General features: G+C 35.6%; 1 protein-coding gene across 1 annotated transcript in view; it reads right to left on the reverse strand.

Annotated features, from left to right (window-relative positions):
* CFAP47 (cilia and flagella associated protein 47) overlaps nucleotides 1-22,687 on the reverse strand; it is a gene marked incomplete at both ends in the record, with an annotated part of 298,007 nt that overhangs the window by 266,183 nt on the left and 9,137 nt on the right. Inside the window, 17 exon segments of the mRNA XM_084289693.1 lie at nucleotides 1,395-1,489; nucleotides 3,394-3,538; nucleotides 4,101-4,178; nucleotides 5,209-5,340; nucleotides 6,153-6,275; nucleotides 7,486-7,616; nucleotides 8,639-8,883; nucleotides 9,546-9,762; nucleotides 12,084-12,180; nucleotides 12,325-12,514; nucleotides 14,409-14,561; nucleotides 14,938-15,148; nucleotides 18,596-18,785; nucleotides 19,464-19,699; nucleotides 20,292-20,425; nucleotides 21,259-21,419; nucleotides 22,077-22,305. Coding sequence (XP_084145819.1) covers nucleotides 1,395-1,489; nucleotides 3,394-3,538; nucleotides 4,101-4,178; nucleotides 5,209-5,340; nucleotides 6,153-6,275; nucleotides 7,486-7,616; nucleotides 8,639-8,883; nucleotides 9,546-9,762; nucleotides 12,084-12,180; nucleotides 12,325-12,514; nucleotides 14,409-14,561; nucleotides 14,938-15,148; nucleotides 18,596-18,785; nucleotides 19,464-19,699; nucleotides 20,292-20,425; nucleotides 21,259-21,419; nucleotides 22,077-22,305 — 2,767 coding nt within the window.

The following is a 22,687-nucleotide window of genomic DNA, read 5'->3' on the forward strand; positions in this document are numbered from 1 at the left end:
CTATCACCAGAGAAACCCCATACCATAAGCAGGAAAAGAGCTGTCAGATATCAGGTTATGGCTCCCATCAATATGAACGTAGCTTAGAGATACGCAAATTGTATACACAAATTTCTATTCTTGATCATTCATACCTAAATTAAAATGTCAGCATATTCCCTTCTGAGCTTCTCTTCAGTTTGATAGTAGGTCACTGGTGATATTCTGTGTACAATTTAGCATACCTTCCTAGCACTGTATCCAGTCAACACCTGCCTGCCTTGCCTATGTGAGTACTGCACCAGACAATGTCAAGATACTTATAAAGATATGACATCTACTGCTTCTCATCTAACCTCAAGGCCTGCTATGCTACTGGTGGAAATTAATTCAATTTCAAATAATTCATTTTTGATGAATATGTTAACTCATCCTCTGTCAGGAAAAATTCCAAGTAGCAAGCATACTATAAATTTACACCACCAGTTATTTATTTTGCAATGGTTTACCTGTGTGCACAAAGCTAAGCTGAAAGTAGTATCAGAAAGAAAATCATAGTGTTAAGAGATGCAGGCTGTAATATGCAAATATTTATTTGAATGATGCTTGGAACAGAGAACTCGACTTCTATTCAAACAATAAAATTGTAGGTAGGAAGGAGGGACAGTAGGAACAAGGGAGAAAAGAACATTGTTGGCCCTTCCAAGATGCATTGTCTCTGAAATTCATTTATTTTTTAAGGTAAAAATGAAGCTAATGGAACAGGTTTACGTGCTGCAACTAGTTGTTTGTTCTGAAAGAGGTTTATAATATCAAAGACTAGGTTTTGTTGCTGTTCATTGTTTTTCATATATATGAAAATCCCCAAACCCCCCACTTAAAAAATGTTGCTCAATAGGTTGAATTAAAATTTACTAAAGTGCTGCCCATTTACATGTACCACCAATAAAACGCAATGATTCTGATGTAAAACTAACACATAGTCTCATATCTTCAATTTATTTCCCTCATGTAGCTCCATTACAAAGCAATTTTGCTCATCATTATGACACACAAAACTCCTCTACTTTTGTAGTCCCTTAAGATTATCTGAGAGTTAAACCATAAACAGCTGCAAATAGAAAACAGCCACCAATTGCTGAATGACTTAATGAATGTGTGGTAAGGATTTAAATGTATTCATTCTCTATTTTGAAGTCATTGGAAAAGCGTGTTTTCTTTGTGAGCATACTTTTAAGGAAAGAAGCAAAAGTAGGACGTTATTTCAAAACTTGTTTTCTTAATAATGAGGTTGCTATTACAAAACTATTGTACACACTAAAATGTACATCTAGAATGTCTATATTCTCTCATCTTAGAAATATTAGAGAGTGCCAGTTTAATTTAGCTTAATCACCAGTGCCCCATCAACCTACCTCTTTTGGCATGAAGGACAACGAGCACTGCAAAGATGACTTTCCCTCTAAGTCAACTGAATACAAATAAGGTTTTGAAGAACAGTTTTCAACCACTGTCAAACAAAATTCAGAATCAAGTTAGAGGTGTCATTACACTAAATATCAATTTTGTAATAATTGCAGTACTTGAAAGTGATTACCAACACAGGTATACATGTATAAATGGTAAATATTTCTCATCTAGTTATGAATGAATATAATATTTCTCATAAGCATTCTGGATATAATTTTGAGAAGCGTTAATCACCAACTATCTTCAGTAAAGTCATTGATTTGGGGGAATATTTGAAAGAAAAAAAAAAAAAAAGATTTAATTTATCTTTGAAGAAAAGCATCAAGCAAAAATAGTTAACTAAGTAATAAGAACTCATACCACATGGGAAAAAATGGAATCTTAGAATCACGGAATGGTTTGGGTCGGAAGGGACATTAAAGATGACCTGGTTCCAACCCCCTGCCATGGGCAGGGACACCTCCCACCAGAGTAGGGTGCTCAAAGCCCCATCCAACTTGGCCTTGAACACTTCCAGAGAGCTACCAACTTCTGTGGGCAACTTGTTCCAGTGCATTACCACCCTCATAGTAAAGAACTTCTTCCACATATCTAAAATAAATATCTATATGTAAATCTAAAATAAATATCTACATATCTACCCTCTCTTAGTTTAAAACCATTACTCCTTGTCCTATCAATACAATCCCTAATAAGGAATCCCTCTCCAGAGGGACATGGCTGAACCTTTTTTTTTTTTTTTTTTTTTTCTCTAAATGACTTTCAGGCATAATCTACACAACAGAAGTTTACCAGTAAGGCTTCCTTAATTTAACAGGCTTTCAGGTCCAATTCAAAAGGCATAGGCAGAAGCATGGGTTTCCAATACATAAGGTAAAACTCCTCTGAGAAATTATTCATCCTGAAGGCACACCATTTGAACAGTACCTGACCTGACTGAATACCCCATTACTTGTTTCAAGCACAAACTCTGATCTAGAAATCATGTGCAATGAGTCAATTCCCAAGCTGGCTAGCTGCCTGTTGTAGACAGTCTTGCAATCCTCATCCAAGTTAAGATGACTGACTAGGGGCACCCACTTTCCCTTTGAAATCTACCATGTGGAAGAAAAACCCTCTGTATTCATCAGATCATTTGTTGCGATCATCCACATGCAGTTCTACATAAGCACAACTAAACATTACAATATTGGCTTGCACGAGAAAAAATATTGATTTCCCAAGTTTTCAGGGACAAGAGGCCATAAGAACATAAATTCTCTCATTAATGAAGTTGTTTAAAAACAGCAAAGGTGGTACCAGGACTGAATTAGAAAAGGGATGAGCAACAATGAACAAAGAATTGGAAACTGCAGTCCTATCAAGAAACAAAGAATAGCAACTGAATTCCACACATTACCCCAATGTCATTCTAACTTGTAAATCATGTAAAATAGAGGTCTTGTGATTGAGGCACCATTAGAGAAAAAAAAAAAAAAAAAGTCCAGACCTTTATAGTGACGCTGAATTAACTTAAGAGTAAATATTGTCAAACCAGTGGATAAAAGTCCATGAACAGGAAATAAGTATAGCTGTGCTTTTGGGTTGACTTTTTGTTTGTTCTTGTGGTTTGTTTTAATTGGTGAGATGGTGCTCAGATATTTTTATATGCCTTTGCAACTACAGGCAAAAAAAAAAAAAAAAAAAAAAAATCTACAGGCAAACTGTCATTTTCCAAGTGTTTTTCTTTTTTTTTTTTTTTTTTTTTTTTTTTTTTTTTTGGCAAGCATTTTATAGGCAGAATAAACTGTCTCATTTTAATTTATATTAAGCAGCAGTTTTAAAATAATCATCTTAGGTTTTCTGTTAATCAGAAAAATTGTATACCAGAAATAGTCTGACAGATTTTCTCTTAGCATTATCCTATTCTTTATTTAATGAACGCTGATATAGCAAAGCAAATACCTGAATGGTCATTAGCACTCAATTTAAAATCCTTATACTTGAAAAAATCAAACTCCACTCTGGTACGTGCCTGTCCTTTATTCTGAAGCAAAAATGGAATTGATTTTGTAGAATTAACATAAACACCACCAAAGTCAAATAGTTCCTGTAAGTTTAAAGAAAAAAAATGTGGTCAAACCCGTGTGAAGTCAACTTTGTAACTGAACAGCATGTGAAAAATAATTATATTCAGTAATTCAATGACTCAGAATTTATAATCCATTAGGCGGACATCTCAGTTAATTAATTGTTTTGCCTACCTCTTATCTTTAAATTCTTTCCAAGATATCAAATGCAACAAAGTTCAGTGATACCACCAGGAAAGTTTTCCTCATTCAGTCAACAGATCAGTGGATTCACTTTTCCCTATCCTGTATTTTTCTCTATTACTACCTTAAAGAAATCTTCTGCCCCCCCCCCCTTTTTTTTTTTTTTTAACAGATGTTCAAGTTCAAAGGTTAAAGTTATTATCATTTAGTGAAACTTTCATATATACATTTATTTTCTTAATTTCTGTTCCCAAGTTCTTCTCTGTGATAATTTTCTCAGGAAGTTAGTACAGGGAACAAAAAAAAAGGAAAACATGAAGTAGGAATGCGCCACTTTGACGTTAAGATAAAGCAAAACACTACTAATCTTACCAGTTGCTTCAATTCCTTCATACTTACCACATCAATCTTTATTTCAGGGGTCTCTACAAATCCAACAATCCTGAGCACTAGTACTCCTGAATTTCGCACTGCTACCTAAGTTAATGGAGGACAGTGTGATTGTTGACAAGATCATTTTAACATAACAATATCATCAAATCTGTCAAAATTAAATGAGAAAGTAAAAAAGAAAAAAAAAAAAAAGAAAAACAGGTATAGAAGAACCAATAGTGCCTTTGTGGTATACCATATCCGGATAGTCATAGTTGTCAATAAAGTTTCAGGGAAGACCATTCTTCTGCAGACAAAAATAATGCTGCACGAGGTTGTATCATTAGAACAAACAGTTTCCTCTAGCAGAGAAAACTGAGTGGATGAGTTACATCTATTCAGCAGTTGTGAGGATTGGAAAGTACACCTGAAGACAAATTGCTTGAGGAGCTGCTGGCACAACGTAGATGTTGTTTTGAGCAGTGTTTGTTAGAAGTGAAAAGAGGAATGACTAGTAGGTTCAGTGAGCATAGTGTATGCAGTCAAAGACGACAAAGAATCCAGGATTAGTATTGGAAAAAGTAGCAAAGATCAGCCCCAGAACAGAATCCCTTTTTTCTTCCCACTTATCTGACCAAAGACAAGCCGACTAAGTGGGCATGCAGAAAACAAAGTAGGATTAGATCTTTACTGCACTCCTATTATCAGACCAAGTTAACTGGTAAATTCATCTCCAAGCTAACCTTTTCGTAATGTTCACAAGAAGTACTCAGGAAATCAAAACCACTGCAGTATTTCAGTCCTGCTACTCAATAAAACACAAAAACTGTGCGTATGTCTACATGATCTTATGAAAACAAGGAGATGTTAGTTTCAGCAGCTTGCCAACAATATGCTATGAATCAGCTCAACTGAGAGGCTGTTTAGTACTTCAGAGCAGTAGTGAGACCAGAATAACAGAATAGCTTACTAGCTACCAACAGCTGTAAGAAAATACTTTTTTTTAAAGTATTAGAACACTTCGGATAAAATTCAAAAGATGCTCAGATGCACACACATCTCAACATTCAAACATCTCCACATACAAACATGCAACATAACACTCAAAAGCCAAAACTCATTCAGTTTTGAATACCTCCACTCTTGTATCAAAACTCATTTTTGCATGTGGAGTAAATAGGATTTTGAGCTCAGCATGGCCTCCCACAGGTACCACCCCGTCACAAGGGGTGATCAACATTCCAGGCAGTGGATTTGAATGAAGGACCTTCAAACACAAACATGTATTATTAATAGTATCAGGGAAAAAAATCACTGCTAAAAAAAAAACACATTACTATATCTATCATGAAGATTTAATATTCTTACAAGGTGAACCTTTATAACATATAATAAACAAATTACAAATTCAAATAAAACAATCACATAGTACCAAAATAAAGTATGAACAAAAGTTCTGAGGATTTTAATCAGAACAATTCTATGTCACTATTTAAATATAGCAAATCATTCTGTGATCAGAAGAACGAATGAGGTTAGGTTTACTACTAATTCATGGTTTATGTGTTTACCTGCTCTGGCTCACCTCTTATCTAATTCACATTATAGCCTACCATACTCTTAGTTGTTAATCTAGCAAAATAATCACATTTGCTGTGACTGGTCTGAGTCTACGCATGCATTGACTGGACAGCCAGGGTGAGAATAAGATGACCAGCCAGTTCACTTTCTCTCTCTAAATATAAAAACATCCAAGGTGTAAATGCCTTTTTATAGGGTACACCAATACAGGATTCTTGTTTCACCTATGGTTTTCATGCAGCTTCTGGAATCTTTTCAAGGAGTTTTTATCTCTTTGTGAGACACTACCACTTTGTCAGGTTTGGATTGGTGGATAGACAGACACATAGGGACAGAATTCCTCTTCACATAAATCTTTTTTCATCTAAATACTAGACAAATGAAGCAGTTCTATCTCATAACTGAGAATACAAAGCTGTAACATGATCTGAAAAAATGCACTCCCTTCTCCTCCCCACCCCCAAGTAATTAAACGTACTAAAAGTAATTTTAGTTTACTTTGAAGTAGGCATGATTGTATCCTGTGTTTTGAAGAATGGCTGTCTTACAAGTAGATAAACCCACTGGACAATGACCGAACGGTATCCTTTGTTCTATAAACTGAACTTTCGTGGTACCAAGCTGTCAAAAAATAAGAGGAAGCAAAAACAAGCAAACCAAATAGCATATTACTAAGTATAAATAAATAATCAGCCTTATTTTCTTTTCATTACATAGTAAGTTAACATACCTCTGGAAATGTATAAATTAGAATAATTTAAACAGAAAAATATACATTTTAAAAATGGGACAACATTTAGACAATATATTGAATTTGTCTAGATTCAAAGTTAATAGATACATTAGATACATAGATACTCAAATACATTTTTAAGTTAATTTAAAGGTAAATACAAATATTTTAATTAATTTTAATACCACAAGCTCTATGTTTTTTTTTCATCTCAAATGTGTGAGCAGGACAATATACTTTTTAATAGAAGTCATTTTTAATAGCAGTAATAATACAGTAATAATAGCAGTAAAAATGACAATATTCTAACTTGCACACAGCCTGATTTTCGTTATGATAATTTCCAACGTTACAAAGGAAAAAGCTACCATGAAAAGCTACCAGTCATATCAAAAGGAAGGGGGAAAGTCTTATTTGCATTCAAAATGTTTACATATAGAGCATGCAGCCATCAGAATAGTTTAAAAAAAAAAAAAAAAATTCTCATTCACACTTCCTGGCACGTAACAATACATATCAAATGATTCACCAAATTTCTTATTGCTGGAAAATCTCTTATTTTGTCATAGGATTCCTTCTAGAAATTTATTCTATTCCACCTTAAAATAATTTGAGATTCTCTTTGCCACTGTTCAAAAAACTGTCCGGAACAAAATAGCAGAAAACATACTCAAATAACAGGACAAAATTATGTTACAGCCAATCTACAGGTGTTATGCTGAAGCTATTCATACTCAAAAAAAAACTTTATATTTTCCTTTTCCTTGATCTGTATCCCTTTAACATACATATAAAGAACTATCATATCAACTCTCAACCTTTGTTTAGCTATATTAAGTAAGCCAAGAAGAACAATTACATACATATAAAGACTACTCAGTTGTGAGTAGTATAGGAAGGAAGTATATAACCACAGCAAAGACAAAGGCAGTTTTGCCTTCTCCATCATTTCTTTGGAGCAACACGCTTTTTGTAAATATGTCAGGTAGAAATTACATAAAATTAAAATATTTTTTGAATGCTCAACCAAAGAAACGTATTTATGAAATTGCTTGTTAAAAAAATTTGCTTTTCTAAATCTGTTGTATGATGTGTTACCTTTGCAAAACATTTCAACCTAATTGTGTTTCCTTTACGCACACACAAGTTGAATTCTCCTGCTTCTGGGGAGTTGAACCCTGGATGCCAAACAACTTCACACTCTAAGTCTCTATAGGGCTCCACAAAGCCTAAATAACATGAAGAATTATTATAGTCATACACATTTACAATTATCAAATTATGTTGTACAATTACAATAACACAAGCACATTAAAATTAAATGACTTTCCATTATTGAGCACAAAGCCTACATTTCAAAGATGTTGAATGGTATAATGAATTAAATAAAGTTAGTTTCTGAATTCTCACATCAATTGCATAACATCAGTTTATCAGCATCCTACAGTAAAACACATTCAAAGTTCATTGATTTTTTTTTTTTGCCTCAAATTACCCAAATATTAAACTTTAACAAAAAATTTAAAAGAACAGACAGCCCTTCTGGTAGACTAATACCTCTGGGAAGGAGCATATGCTTTTTCTTGCTTGCAACTGATTCCGAACTCAGAATCAAAATATCTTATTTCTCAAGAATCAGTGCACACCAAGCTCTTCATCTAGCCAAATCTTTTTTTTTTTTTTTTTTTTTTTTTTTTTTTTTTGCATTGAATAATGCCAGCTTGGTTAGCAGTTAGTTTTTTTTTTTAAATAATGAAGTTCCAACATACTCTTACAGAACACTGTCTTTCAAATGAAAAAAAATGTCTCACACACTTCTAACAAACATCAATCCATAGTGCAAGTGAAACTAATGCCAGGCTGAATTATATTTGTGTCACTCACACTGTCTACATCAAATTCTAGTAGCTTTGTTCATACAGAACTTTTGGAAAGCTCTTTAAGAGCCATGTGACATTGGTAACTGCCATTAAATGGCTGCCCCACTTTTTAGATACCAGCAATTTGAGCTCAGAAAATTGGCTACATGAGAGCTGCTTGTTGGACACAGAAACAACAAACTGGACTTAGCACATGTTAGTAGGGTTTACATAGGGAATGCTGCTCTGGTATTAACACTCTGATCTGGTACTACTTCGGGGATAAACTGATGCTGAACCAAATACAGTTTACATAATCACCTGGATGTTTGCCTTATTTAACATTATTGACACTTAAGATACATGAATACATATGTATTTGCATAGCATACCTTTGGCTGGCTGTATAGAAAATGCAGTTCCTTTATCTGTAGTTACAGGTTTCCAAGTAAACTCAGCAGAATGGTTTCTGGTATTGTATACCCTGACAGTTGCTCTAAATTCTGTCTCTGCCAGGTAGCCAGGAATAGGATTTAAAATCAGTTCCCTTTCAGACAACTGGAGTTCAACAGACACTGCATTTGCAATGACCAGCACGTGCCCAGGATGTTTGTTGTTTATTGTGTAAGTAAAAGATCTGTAGTATAAAAATAAATATTTCTCAGTAGCATTTTTAGATTTATTATGCTGTAGTCAAAGAAAAAATTATGTGAAATCTAATCATTAGGAAGAAAATACAGGAAACAACTGAATATGAACACAGTTCAGACTGACAAGAAAAAAGCTATCTGTAATAGATTCACATGCAACTTAAACCACCTGAAAGGTGAAAATCGTCCCATGGGATTGTCAACTTCATATTGTTTGTTCACAAAAGCATTATAAAATGAGAATTCCATCTTGACACCAGATATATAGAAAACAGTTTGCCTATAAATTTACCAAGAAGGAAGTGTATCAATAGTTACAAGCACAGATACAGAGATGCAAGACTGACAGAAAGAGCACAGTATTTTCATAAAGTTTATCCTACCATATAAAGTATAACAGCACAATTTTTGCTGATATACAGGTGGCACTGTGGTTATATATGCTCTTGCCACAACAGACTTAAAAAAAAAAAAAAAAGAAACATTAATAAAAAATGTTTGCAACATAAATCTGCTTGTTATTGATATTACCACAGATCAGTGTTCACCAAGTTTAATTACACCAAGCTTAAAATAGCCGCATTATATTTTTATTTATTCTACTATGCAAAATAATTATGTGAAACAAAATAAATATAAGAAACCTTACTTTTTAAACATTCCAAGCTTTTTTGTCTCAAAGACGACTGGAATGTAAGTCTTTGTAAGCGGAGGCACCACCTGACACAGTGGACTTGTCTGCTCTAGTTCATCTATTTCAATCTCAATTTGTATCCATATATGGACTAACAAGTTATTGACGATATGTAGTTTTCTGGCAGTTGTAGAGTACACACAAACATCACCAAAGTCCATAGTAGAGGGACCTGGAATACAGAAGAAATAAGATCTTCAACATTAAATGGTGAAAATTAATATAAGAAAACATAACTACTAAAGGAAGCATACTCACTAAACTACTAAGGAAACACAACTACTAAAAAATTCTGATCAAAACATTTTAGTCCCCAAATTTACTGACTTACCTAAAATAACTCTGTGGTGGAACAAATTCACATTTAAATTTGGAAGTATATATTTTCCTACCTATTGCAACCCAAAAGTCAACACCAATATTTATTTAATTCTGTCTTAGACAGCGATTTAAATGGGAAAAGCAAGGTGTTAATGACAAAAGGCAATATTAGTAAATATTTTCTTTAATTAATCAGATATTTAACTGGCTAGAAAAACAACTATTAATGATAAGAGTACTTATTTTATTTGTTCCTTGACATGTGACAATTTGGTTTCATAATTTGAAACCAAGATTATATATTTTGTGGTGACAAAATGATCTCTCCTGTATTTACTGCTATCACTGATTTTTATGCTGGTCTGCAAACTTCACTGCTTATTGCACTAATCAAACATTTTTATAAAACCGTGCATACTTTTTCTATTTATATGGTTATTTTTATGGTATTTGTTATTTACTTTTCCCCAAATATATTGGTATACACAGCTAGAATACTGAAGTTCTTCAATGCTTCAATGCTTCAATGAAAAGCTTCAAGCTTCAATGAAAATTAAAAAGACAACCCAGAAAGTAATGAAGTTTTTCATTTTGAAGCTAAATAATATGACAGGACCTTGTGACCTTAAAACAGACCTGTTTTAATATCTATATTAGGTTTATGTGGCAATGTTTTGGTAGTGGGGGGGCTGCAGCAGGGGCCTCTGTGAGCAGAGCCCAGCAGCTGCCCCATGTCAGACCAGAGCCAGCTCCAGCCACCTCCAGAAGGGACCAGTCACTGGCCAGAGTCAAGCCAGGGAGTGACGCTGGGTGGGCCTCTGGGAAAGCACAGTTAAGGAAAGGAAAAAACGCCATGCAACACCATCTGGGAAAGAGGTGTGAGAACATGCAGCCCCCCAGGTGAGTGCAGCAGGAGGTGCTCCAGGCAGGCAGCAGCAGTTCCCCTGCGGGCTGTGCAGGGAGAGGCCCCTGGTGGAGCAGGCTGTCCCCCTGCAGCCCATGGGTCCCACATGGAGCACGCTGCAGCCCCCCCATGGGTGGAGGAGCCCCCTGTGGAGCAGGTGGATGTGGCCTGGAGGAGGCTGCGGCCCATGGAGAGCCCCTGCAGGAGCAGGCCCCGGGCCAGAGCTGCAGCCCGTGGAGAGGAGCCCACACAGGAGTAGGGGGTCTGGGGGGAGCTGTCGCCCACCCGTGGGGGACCCGTGCTGGAGCAGTTTGCTCCTGGGGGATGGATGGACCCCGTGGGACGGAGCCATGTGGGAGCAGTGCTTGACATGGGCAGCATCCCCACACTGGAGCAGAGAAAGAGTGTGAGGAGGAGAGAGCAGCAGAGACAAAGCGCTATGGACTGACCACAACTCTCGTTCCCCCTTCCCCTGCACTGACCAGGAGGAGGCAGATTAGAGTGTATTGGGGAAGCCATTTTTAGTTGCTTTTAGTTCTCCAGAAGAGAAATAGAAGACTGCTTTAGTCAGATATTAGTTGGCAATAAATTATATTAACCTGCTTTATGCTGAATCTGTTTTGCCTATGACAGTAATTGATGAGTGATCTCGCTGACCTTATCCTTGCCCTTGAGCCCTTTTCCATGTTTTTTCCCCCCGTTCCTTTGAGGAAAGGGAGTAGGAGAAAAATGTGGTGGAGTTTAGCTGCCCATCAGGTTGAAAGCACCACAGTCCAACATGTTGTTAATAGATGAACCCCTCACAAACTTTAGACGGCACTCCGCATCACAGAGCTTCCCACTGGAATTATTTTGAAGGAGAATCCTGAAGAAGTTTTACTCTGTTGGGCCATTACTATTATCTCAAAGAAACATTTTGAAGACTCCCACAAACACTGATGATATTAATGCTGATCTAGATATTACCCAATACAAGCCATAAGAGTATGAGCAGCCCTCATGTTATGCAGCATTCATTTCTCCATAATGAGCTATACCATAACTGGTCTTTAAAGAAAGCTCTCCGTTCACACTTCAATACCTAATTGTATCTCCCTATCGTCTGCTGAGTACAAAGCTTCAGTTAAACACTAATGTATATATCAAGCTACCACCGAATTAATCTGTTTTCTATTTAAGGTGAAAAATTATGAACATACACTGTGTTGCTACAAATAAGTGCTTTTATAACAACCATATTTGTTTAATAACCAAAGTAAAAATCTTACCAATTAGTATTTGATGAAGCTGTTTGGGTGTCAAAGTTAGACTACAATCTTCCTTCTCTTGGGTAGAGGATGGCATAGCACTAAGCCTGCTCCAAATCTGGGATAAGCACAAGACATTTTCTCAGAACGGAACCAAAATTTATTATTCATATACATATATATATATACACACCTGTGTGTGTGTGTGTGTCTGTGTGTTAAACATTTTATGTTTACATTATTACCGAAGCATTTAACTTACTTCTTTAACTGAAGATTTAGACACACTTGCTGACAGTCTTCGACTAGTTAATGGGCAATTCTCATCTAAAGAAAGCATTTTGAACTGTAACTCCTCCTTGTGAAGATCTGTGATTGAGATCTTTGGTGACACAAGTCCTTCTGCAGGTTTAAGGCCTATGCTCACAGAATTATTATAAATATAAAACTGCCTATAGGCAAGGGGAAAAAAAGAATAAGGAAATCTAGAATTTTGAGCGTTTTATGTTCTACACTTTAAACTACCTAAGATTATTTAATACAACAAATAATACTTTAAGTGAGGATATTTCATTAGAAAAAAATCAAATATAACAAATGCATTTAAAAGTCTTTTATATCTTTTATTGTTTAGACAAGGACTAACAACCATTGCATGTTTGTTAACCATTGTTAACAATTGTCAACCATTGCATGCCTAGCTAAATGTATTAAAAGTATTATGGCTACCAGAATGTAATTATATCATGTCTAGAATATACCTTAAAGAACAACGATGTCGTAAAGTGACACACTTAAAAGATAACAAATGACAAGATAACAAAGGATCCTTTAATATGTGTATGTTTGAGCTGGACCACTTATAGCTTAATTTTCTGATCAGTTACCTTTTCTTGATCATGGTTAAGCGCCAATCAATTTCACCTGCAACTATGCAATTTTAAACTTCCAGAGAACTTACACAGAGGTATCATATCAAGTATTTAGAAAATTATACTGACTTCAATAACAACCATAAATTCATCTGGTAATTGTGAAATGTGCCTTTCTGTTCTTGCTCCTCTTGAAACACACCTTTAATATGTTATGGTCATATAAGTTATGGTCACAGAAACAGCACAATACCAGTGCCTTCCAAGAAAACCATGTACCCTGTGCATGCAGAAAAAAATACAATACATCCATCTCTGCAGGCCTTGTTTGAATCATGACATATGTACACAGAACAACTTAAAATTGAAACTATGTTGAGGGATTTTTGAAACAGCAAAGATCCCATGACTTGCTGCAGCTGAGCAAACCAACTCTATGAGAAGACTATGACGACTATGAGAAGTTCCCATGACAGTGTTTCCACATTGCCCAGTTGAGGAATTTAGAAAAATATTGTTGCCAGCAGCTGGCTTCAAGGACGGGATCTACGTGACTGCTAATCACAAGTGGGTTGTTTTCTTGCAGGTGGGGTTGTTCTCTTGCAGTTGTTTGTCTGAGTGCTTTTGACCAATAATCTTGTGTGAGACACTATCCGCCCCTGTTAAGTTTGCTATAAAAGTCAGGCTATTTGGGTAATAAAGGGGAGCATGATCTGACCATACTAGTGCCTGTCGTGTTTTCGGCCGTTCTTCCTGCAACAAAACTACAACAATAACCCTCTGCCCATATACATTTTTAAATAACAAGTTTTGAGACTTACCAGTCTTAAGGTATTACTTCTCTTGCCTTGGAGGAAGGTTTTACAGGCTTTTATTTTTTAATAAAATTAAAAACATCAGAACTGTCATGTAAAGTTTTCCCAGACTATAGTTTTCCAAGGTTTGTTCCACAACATACCAAGCAAACACAGCAAATTCTTACTCCATAAATTTGTGTTAGTTAAATCTAGAATGCCAGCACCATCCTTTGATCTTCTCAGTTACACTGCACAAGTTATATTATAACTCACTTATTGAACCCATCACTATGGGTGAGCTACACATATTGATTAGAAATACATACAATTTATTATATATAAAAAAAGATTCCAGCACAACCATAAACACTTTTTTGCAATGAGCCACAAGCAACTCTTCATAAAACCTGGTATCTTAAGTTCATCGTAGGTTTTATTTCAAGTTCCATGGCCTTGAACCTAAGTTTTGCCCTGGAAGTAATCTTCAAGTGTCTAAATCAATGCTTGACCAAAACTGGTTTTGAATACTTTATAAATGAAGATCCCAAGACCATAAGCATTTCTGGATGCGATAAAATTCGGCATAAGATTGGTGCCACTAAATCTATTCTGCATGTATACATATATTTTTCATACAAGCCTCAAGTGTTTATTTATCCTTCAAACAAAAGTCTTACCTGGTGGCATCTTTCTGCAAGCGACACTGCCTTAAACTAGAAATGAAATCAGCATAGTATTCCTTGTGTACTTCTTTCAACAGTTGTTCATAGTCAGTATAAGAAAACTGTGGATCTATGTAATTATATCTCTCAGTCTTTGTAAAAATAGTTCTAAATATTGAGAAAGAATCACAATTTCATTATTTGTATTAAATGATTCTGGGTTTTCTTAGAACTATAATATATTGATTTTGCTACATATATTTTTCACCCCAAACATTCTTTTTATCACAGCTTATTATTAATATTTGACCTTGTAAAGGCAACCATAAAAATAAAACACAAACTGTAATAGCTACATTTGTAGTTTCACACACACAAATACAAACACACACACACACAAAAAAGAGGTGCAAGAGGTTCATAGTTAATGAATTTTAGACAACTTTCAGACTGAAAAAAGACAGTAAGCTGTCATGAGTCTTAATCTACTGTGCAGTATATATAAATTATTATTTTTAAATATTATATTTGCTTAATTTGTTACCTGTATTTTTTATTCCGTTCGCTAGGCCTAATGCTGGCAGAGCGGTCATTAGGAAAAGCTATAAATGCACCCTTATAATTTCTGTTTATCTCGTGAGTATGAATTTGTGTTTGGGTTGATTTAAGCATTGCCACAGGTGCAATATCAGTGCAATGTCCTGTGCCATCAGCTACAAACTGTCCAGTTGCATTGGAAATCATTGGTGTTATACCTTAAAATTCAAATAAAACACGTTACATACAATTATACTAGACCTCTCAAAACAAAATTCAAAGTACTATATCAGACAAAACATTTCATAATTTATAATTGTTCACCCAGTAACCCAACCAGCAGTTGTCCATCCTACTGTTTTCCTCAGACATAAGTACCATAACAAGAGCCAACAACTTTCGTCACAGTCAAACAAATACCGGAGCCCAAACCACTTCCGTTGTGTCCAGCTGGGGCACTTTATCTTGCATGTACACACAACCAAACACTTAGAGCCACAACTGTGACGGCACTGTCTGCAGCGTCCTAAAGCTTGTCACAAGGGCTGCAAAAGCAAGTTTTTGACAGACTCCCAAGCTACTACAACATAAAGGAGAGCTCAAATATTTTTCGGTGAAATTTTAGAAAAGCACATATAGATCACAGAGGAAAATAATGACAGCAACAAGTCCTTGTGTTTGCTCACCTCTCCTTATATAAAGATACCTATGTTTAAAGCAGCACTAAAAGTAAATAATTATTGGACTGCACCTTCCTCCCCCCACGAAAACTGATACATTAAACACAGTAGTTCTATCTACTTTAGCCTTAACCCTGATTTGACTAAAATGGCTACAAGAATAACTATTTTCTATAGTCCAAACTATTGGAGACACACAGGCAAGCACAAAAACACATCCACAGAGACTGGGAGAAGTGAACAGGAAAACACAGTCCGTTGATATAAGGATCTGATAACCTTCACATTCCCCCCACATCACAATGAAGCTTAAAAGCAAAACATGGGTATCAGTAGCCTATATAACAGAGATGTTTCTCATAACATCTCTATTATCCTGCAAGTTGGAGCAGAATGGGGTCACTAATAGAATAAATGGTAGAAAACAGGATTTTGAAAAGCTGACAGCCACCAGGGAATATGAGAAGGAAATCAAGAAATATCACTAAAGTTTAAACTATGATTATCATTACCATTTGAAATAAATAAATAAATAAATAAATAAATAAATAAATATGTAAAAGTATGCATATGTGTGTATGGCCAAATCTTGCCTGACAAATTTGGTGGCTTCCTATGACAGGGTTACAGCATTGGTGGATAAGGAAAAGCAACTGACATTGTCTACCTGAACTTCTGCAAAGCTTTTGACACTGCCCCACACAGCAGCCCTATCTCTAAATAGGACAGACATGGACTTGACAGATGTACCACTCAGTGGGCAAGGTTGCTGGATGGTTGCACTCAATAGCTCAAGTGTCCAAGTGAAGATCACTATCTAGTGTTCCTCAGGGGTCAGTACTGAGACCAGCACAATTTGTTGGTGACACGGACAGTAGGATTGAGTACACCCTCAGGAATTTTGCTGATGACACCAAGCTGTGCAGTGCAGTCAGCACGCTGTAGTGAAGGGATACCATCCCCAGGGACCTTGATAGGCAGGCCTGTATGAAACTCATGCAGTGCAGCAAGGCCAAGTGCAAGGTACTGCACCTGGGTTAGCACAATCCCAAACATGAATATAGGCTAGGCAAGGAATGGACAGAGAGCAGCTCTGCAGAGAAGGGCTTAGGGGTACTGGTAGACAAAAAGCTTGGCATGGACCAGCAATGTACACCTGCAGCCCAGAAAGCCAACCGTACCCCAGGCTGCATCAAAAGAAACATGGCCAGCAGGTCCAGGGAGGTGACTCTCCCCCTCTGTGCTGCTCTCTTGAGACACTGCTGGGAGTGCTGCATTCAGCCTAGGGCCCTCAGCCTGAGAGACCTGAACCCATCAGAGTGGTTCTAGAGTAGGGCCACAAACACGATCAGAGGTCTAGAACACCTCTCCTATGAAAACAGGCTGAGAAAGCTGAGGTTATTTAGCTTACGGAAGAGAAGGTTCTGGGGAAACCTTACAGCAGCCTTTCAGTACTTACAGAGGGCTTACAGAAAAGATAAGGAGGGACTCTTTATCAGGGAAGATAGTGATAGGATAAGGGGTAACAGGGTTAAGCTAAAAGAGTGTAGCTTTAGATTAGATGCAAGGAAGAAATTATTCACTCAGAGGGTGGCGAGACCCAGGCACAGGTTGCCCATAGAAGCTGCAGATGCCCCATCCAGGGTTGCGTTCAAGGCCAGGCTGGATGGGGCTTTGGGCAACCTGCTCTGGTGGAAGGTGTCCCTGCCCATGGCGGTGTGACTGAATTTAGATGATCTGCAAGGTCCCTTCCAGCCCAAGCCACTCTATGATTCCATATACATGTATACAATCAAGAGCTGTTTGGAAATGTATTATAAGTACGTATTTCATAAGGACTCAAAATATGAACCAAAATGTTGATCTACAGAAATATACTTTAGTAGTACTTTTGAAAGAGGAAAAACACAGATTCTGTATTTCATATAAACAATCATCAGAAGCTCTGGGATTTATTAAAACTGTAGTTTCTCATCAATTCTTGATTGCCCTGGATATGAAATACCTACCTGAAAGTACCAAAAAAGTCCAGTAGCTTATCAACCACTCTGATACTTGTAGAAAGAACAGCAGTTTTGTAGGCGACTCTACAGTTCATATAATGACTTCCTGTTTTTACTTCTCCTCAATACTTTCAGTGAATAAAATGGATATTGTCTTTCTGTTTTTCCATTAATCAACACATCTTCAAGTGGGCAGCAGTATGTTAAAGAGTATTCAGCTACCCTCCTCTAATTCATCTACACACAGAAGTCAGATGCACCACTATACAGCACAGTGCTGTTGCACTAGTACTACCTGCAGATACTACGGCACATTTGATGCCACGAAAAGGTAATTTTTCCATGACTGGTTTTAAAATCCAGCAACGGGCTTAGTCAAATCTACTGTTTAAGTGGTTGTTCATCAAACAAATTGGGAACATGATACCATGAGGAAAAATTTATCAAGAGGCCAACTACTGTATCACCTGAAATACTTTCATGCTGTCATAGGCTTCATCGGATGGGAAGAACCAATGGATACAGCCAGCTAACAGGCAGTATTAACTGGCAAATTCATTTGGCAGTAGTGACTTACAGCCAATAAAGAACACCCTGTTCTCCATCTAACTTTTTTTCCCCTGTGCTTTACCTCTCTCTGTTGAAAACTTGAGCATATTAGCACTGTGTAATGGCACCTGTCAAAAACTGAAACCTTCATTTTCTGATGTATAAAAGTTAAATAAAAATACGATTAAAAATTAGGAAATTAGGAAAATGCTTTAGGAATTCAATTTTTGTTAAAATACAAACCATTTTTTCTTGCCATTATTTTATAGTTTTTTGGGTATACATTTTGCAGCTGAGCATTCTCTCAACTCCCAAGAAAAAATACTTTTTTAAAAAACTAAAATAGTGAGTGAAAAAATCTTTCCAAAAATGTTAAAAAAGTGTACTTCTAAAAGTGTTTTATCACGTCGCACTTATCTTTTTAGTATCTTACCAGGATTAATCTTGAATACAATGTTTTTTGGCTTAGATTTGCACACACCAATCAAGCTCAGGTATATTTGGTGAAAAGATTTTGTCTTCGAAACTTGTAAATTGTTTTCTAGTCCTGTACCAATGATATCAACAATTTGCTTCACTTTAAATGTTCCTATTTGATGCGGAGAAAATGAAAATATCACATCCTGTAAAAGAAAAGTTATGAGACATTATGAAGAAAAGAAATCAAATAAGTTGTATAATTACCTATTTGAGTTACTTCCCTTCCCAGTTACTCCTAAAGATCTGTATTTAACCCCGTGCTTTAAAAATACGCCAGTGGCTACACTTAGCCTAGCAATATATGTATCATGCTACAAATTAGAACATCAACAAATTCTTGCTAACTCACTTCTGAGACACACTGTTCTCTTGTTTCCTGAGTTAGAGTTCTGTTAAATTATAAATGCCTCCATATTCAACTTAAAATTAACATAGCTTCCTCCGTTAAAGAAATATGTTACTCAGGTATTTGTGATTAAATGAAGGAAATGAAAATAATCCTAACAAAGGTTTGAGTTTAAATTACTCTGCTCAAGTCAATAAAATTCCCCCCAAAAAAGTAAAGCCAGGCAAAACCTGCGTCAAGTTTCCTTATTACTACAATTATCTTTTCCAATTTTAAAATAATACCTGTTGCTTCCTGAAGTACAGGTAAGAGCATTAAATGACTCTACGAAAGCCGGAAAAAAAATATACATTTGGCTGGTATTAAATATAATGTAACTATTCTATTTTAATTAAAAAAAAAAAAATCTAGTACTGACCCATGTCGAGTAAAATAATCTCTTTGTCTACATAATCTATGGGAAAGAGGTAATTACCTTTGTAGAACATTTTTTTATTTTTCCTTTTTCAGGAGAAATATTAAAGTGAGCAGTCTTGCGGAAACTGAATTTTACTGGAAGGGACTCAGATTCATTTTTGAGTGTGCACACAACTTGTGTTTGTTCACCTGAGAAACAGTCCATAAACTTAATAACTGGTCCTGGATTAAAAGTTAACATGACAGGAATCCCAGAACCTTTCAGAGCCAGCTCAGTGTGATGAGGATGATTCACTGTATTAGAAAGACATATACACACATTAAATAGTAATGAAATAAAAAACACAATAAACCTTGTCACTTGTTTTAGCTAACAAGCAGAAAATTCATACTATATTTGTATGGTTGCAAAAGTGGAGCCATACAGTTATGCAGTATGATTTATGATGCAGTCTTCTATAAACTTTGAACTCAGGCTTACTTATAATGGCAGCTAGGTACTGTATTGTTCCTTCACTAAGAAATCTGAGGATGAACAGATACTCGCTTGAAAACACAGAATTATTACCAAAGTGCTGGTGACCTGCAAACAGCTGCTGTTTTTTTGTTTGTTTGTTTGTTTTTTTCCCCTCCCCTCTATTCCAAATATTTACCATTACATTTAAGCTTTAGGTGTTCACTACTAGCTCTTCTTTCTACTCATGATTAGAACTGGTTTTTGTGCTGAGGCTTAAAAGATGTATTTTATTTTTTTTAATTGATATAAGATAGACACAAGTTTCCCATAAAATTAATAAGTGGAAGATTAAGAAACAAAAATCAAGATATACAATCTTATCATCCAGATATACATTTCTGATAGTGACTATATGTTTCTGTAACATACTTGTGATCAGTGTGGTACCATCACCACAAGCCTTCAGATAGCCATCTTTATTCCCAACAACCTCAAATCTCAGAAACAGTACATAATCTTGTTTTGGTGACAAGTCATTCACTCCAAAGGCCTTTTTAAATTTCCTGTAAGAATCACAATGTCTAATTACTAGATGAAAGAAAAAAAAAATTTCATCATGTATTTCAGCTGTTGCTATCGATTACAGCTTTAAATGACCAATACACTTCAGTTCAGAAAATGGGAAAGTAACAAATTTAACCGAACACTATATGTATGACTATGCTACTAGTCATTTGGTATCTTTTCCATTCTCATACATCTACAAAAGTTTTCTATAAGTGATTCACGTGCGTGTAATCTTTAAAGAAGAGTTTCAGTAAGAAAATTTGCTTTTTCAATTTATTCTTTTTCTCCCCCTTGCTTGAAGGAGAAATGTTCCTTTACTATTTTGTAATTTCAAGGAAAGCTCGCAAATGTTTCATTCTCCTGGTAATGAAATATCTATTCTTTACTATTTCTGCACATATGTGACATCTTCATGAAATAAGTCTGTAGTCCTGAAAAAGGCATTTAATTTGACACCACACGACTCAACAATCTTTAGAGATTCAACATACTTAACTGGAGAAGTAATTAGTTCCCTTTGCAAAAAATCTAATAAAATTCTTCAGCTTAAACAAGCTGAACCAATTCCTGGTTCAAAGGCATCCTTAATGAGTTATAAGACATCTCCCAGATAATCACTTCTGACTTGGCTTTATCATTTTTAGTATCACACCAAGGAATTTCTTTTAACACACATAAGTATCAAGTAATTAAAAAAAAATCTGCATATTAACTTAAAATGATTTCTCTAAACTATTATGTAAAGAGATGTGGTAGAGAAGCAAACTTCTTTTTTTTTTTTTTTTTTTTTTTTTTTGCTTGTTTGTAATTTGGGCCATTAATAACTCACTTTGGGCTAAAGCACAATGTAAGAAAAGACTTCTCATAAGGTAGCAAGGTTCCTTGATTGGGAAAGCACAGGATCAAAGTGGAAACATTTACACCTTCTGTTTTATTTATGAGGCTTAAATCTTGTAAAACAGCATCTGCACTCCTCTGAAGATCTGTTCCCTAAAAAAAAAAAAAAATAATCAAAGTATGGATATATCAACAGTTCAGCCAGCTCTAACTACCCTTTTGTTTTGCTTTTTTCCCCATGCATGGTTTCACATCTTACAAAACAAATAGAAAGACATAATGTAAATAATGCCAGTAAGACATAGTTCCATATCACTCAGCTAATTAACTACTTCTATGTCAATGTTTTTAATTCCCTTTTTTATAAAACATGATGCTTACTCAGATTACTTCACTGTCAGAGATAAGCAAGTGAAACTAAGCATTTAACACCTTGGAAAACCAAAATGTGTTTTGACAACTCCTATATAGCTTAATCATAACAAGTCCACTAAATCAAGCATAACCACTCCTGAAAAAAATAAAAAAGAAAAAAAGAGACTGGGTGGACAATGAGGGAAAACATACTTAACATCATTAATGCTACGGTGTCACACAGTGAAACAGAAATACTGAAAAAACTTAATTCCAAGGTAAATATATAGTAAACAATTTGCTGATTGGACAGAAGTGACAGGAAGTTTATTGATCAGGAAATAGCATGACATAGAAAACAATGCTAGAAGATGAATGTTGAGAAAAGAATGTGAATGCAGAAACAAAAACAAGTCTTCAACTAAACTAAATTTAAAACAAAGAACATTTTCTTACCATCTCTCCTCCAATGCTATTGTCTTCCAGTATTGCTACCCAGTCCATACACTCTGGACTTTTATTGTATAAACATATTTGTTCGGTCTTTGAAGACCCAAAGTAAACTGATCCAAAATTAACGCATTCCAATACATTTCCAGAAGACACTCCTAGAACTTTCAGAATTTGTTCAACCACAACAGCTTTGATCCATACTTCAGTGCAGCCACGTCCTTCCAACTCCACTCTGTCAGTAACAGTAGCATGTAACAGGTAATGTACAAAAATGTTAGAAACAATCAATTTGTTTTATGCAAAACTAAATCAAATCAAAGCATTTCAACACAAATTGTCATCTCTCCATAGATAACCTAAGCAAAAAAAATGTGTACTTGACAATACAACACCTAATAGATATATATCCAATCAGAAGGAATCACACATTAAAATGTGAGGTTTGGGGGAGACTTCTTCAATTTTCACTTTTTCCTTCCCCCTACTTTTCTTTGTTTTGTTGGAAGACTGTTATTTGAAACAATAGGAATAACATCTCAAAAGAATCAGAGATGTCCACAGATTATATATTGTTCTTTTACCTCTGCCAATTGTTGTGTCTAGCTCCCTATTTT

The sequence above is a fragment of the Netta rufina genome (genome assembly GCF_964035555.1).
Source record: "Netta rufina genome assembly, chromosome: 1".
Taxonomy (NCBI): domain Eukaryota; kingdom Metazoa; phylum Chordata; class Aves; order Anseriformes; family Anatidae; genus Netta; species Netta rufina.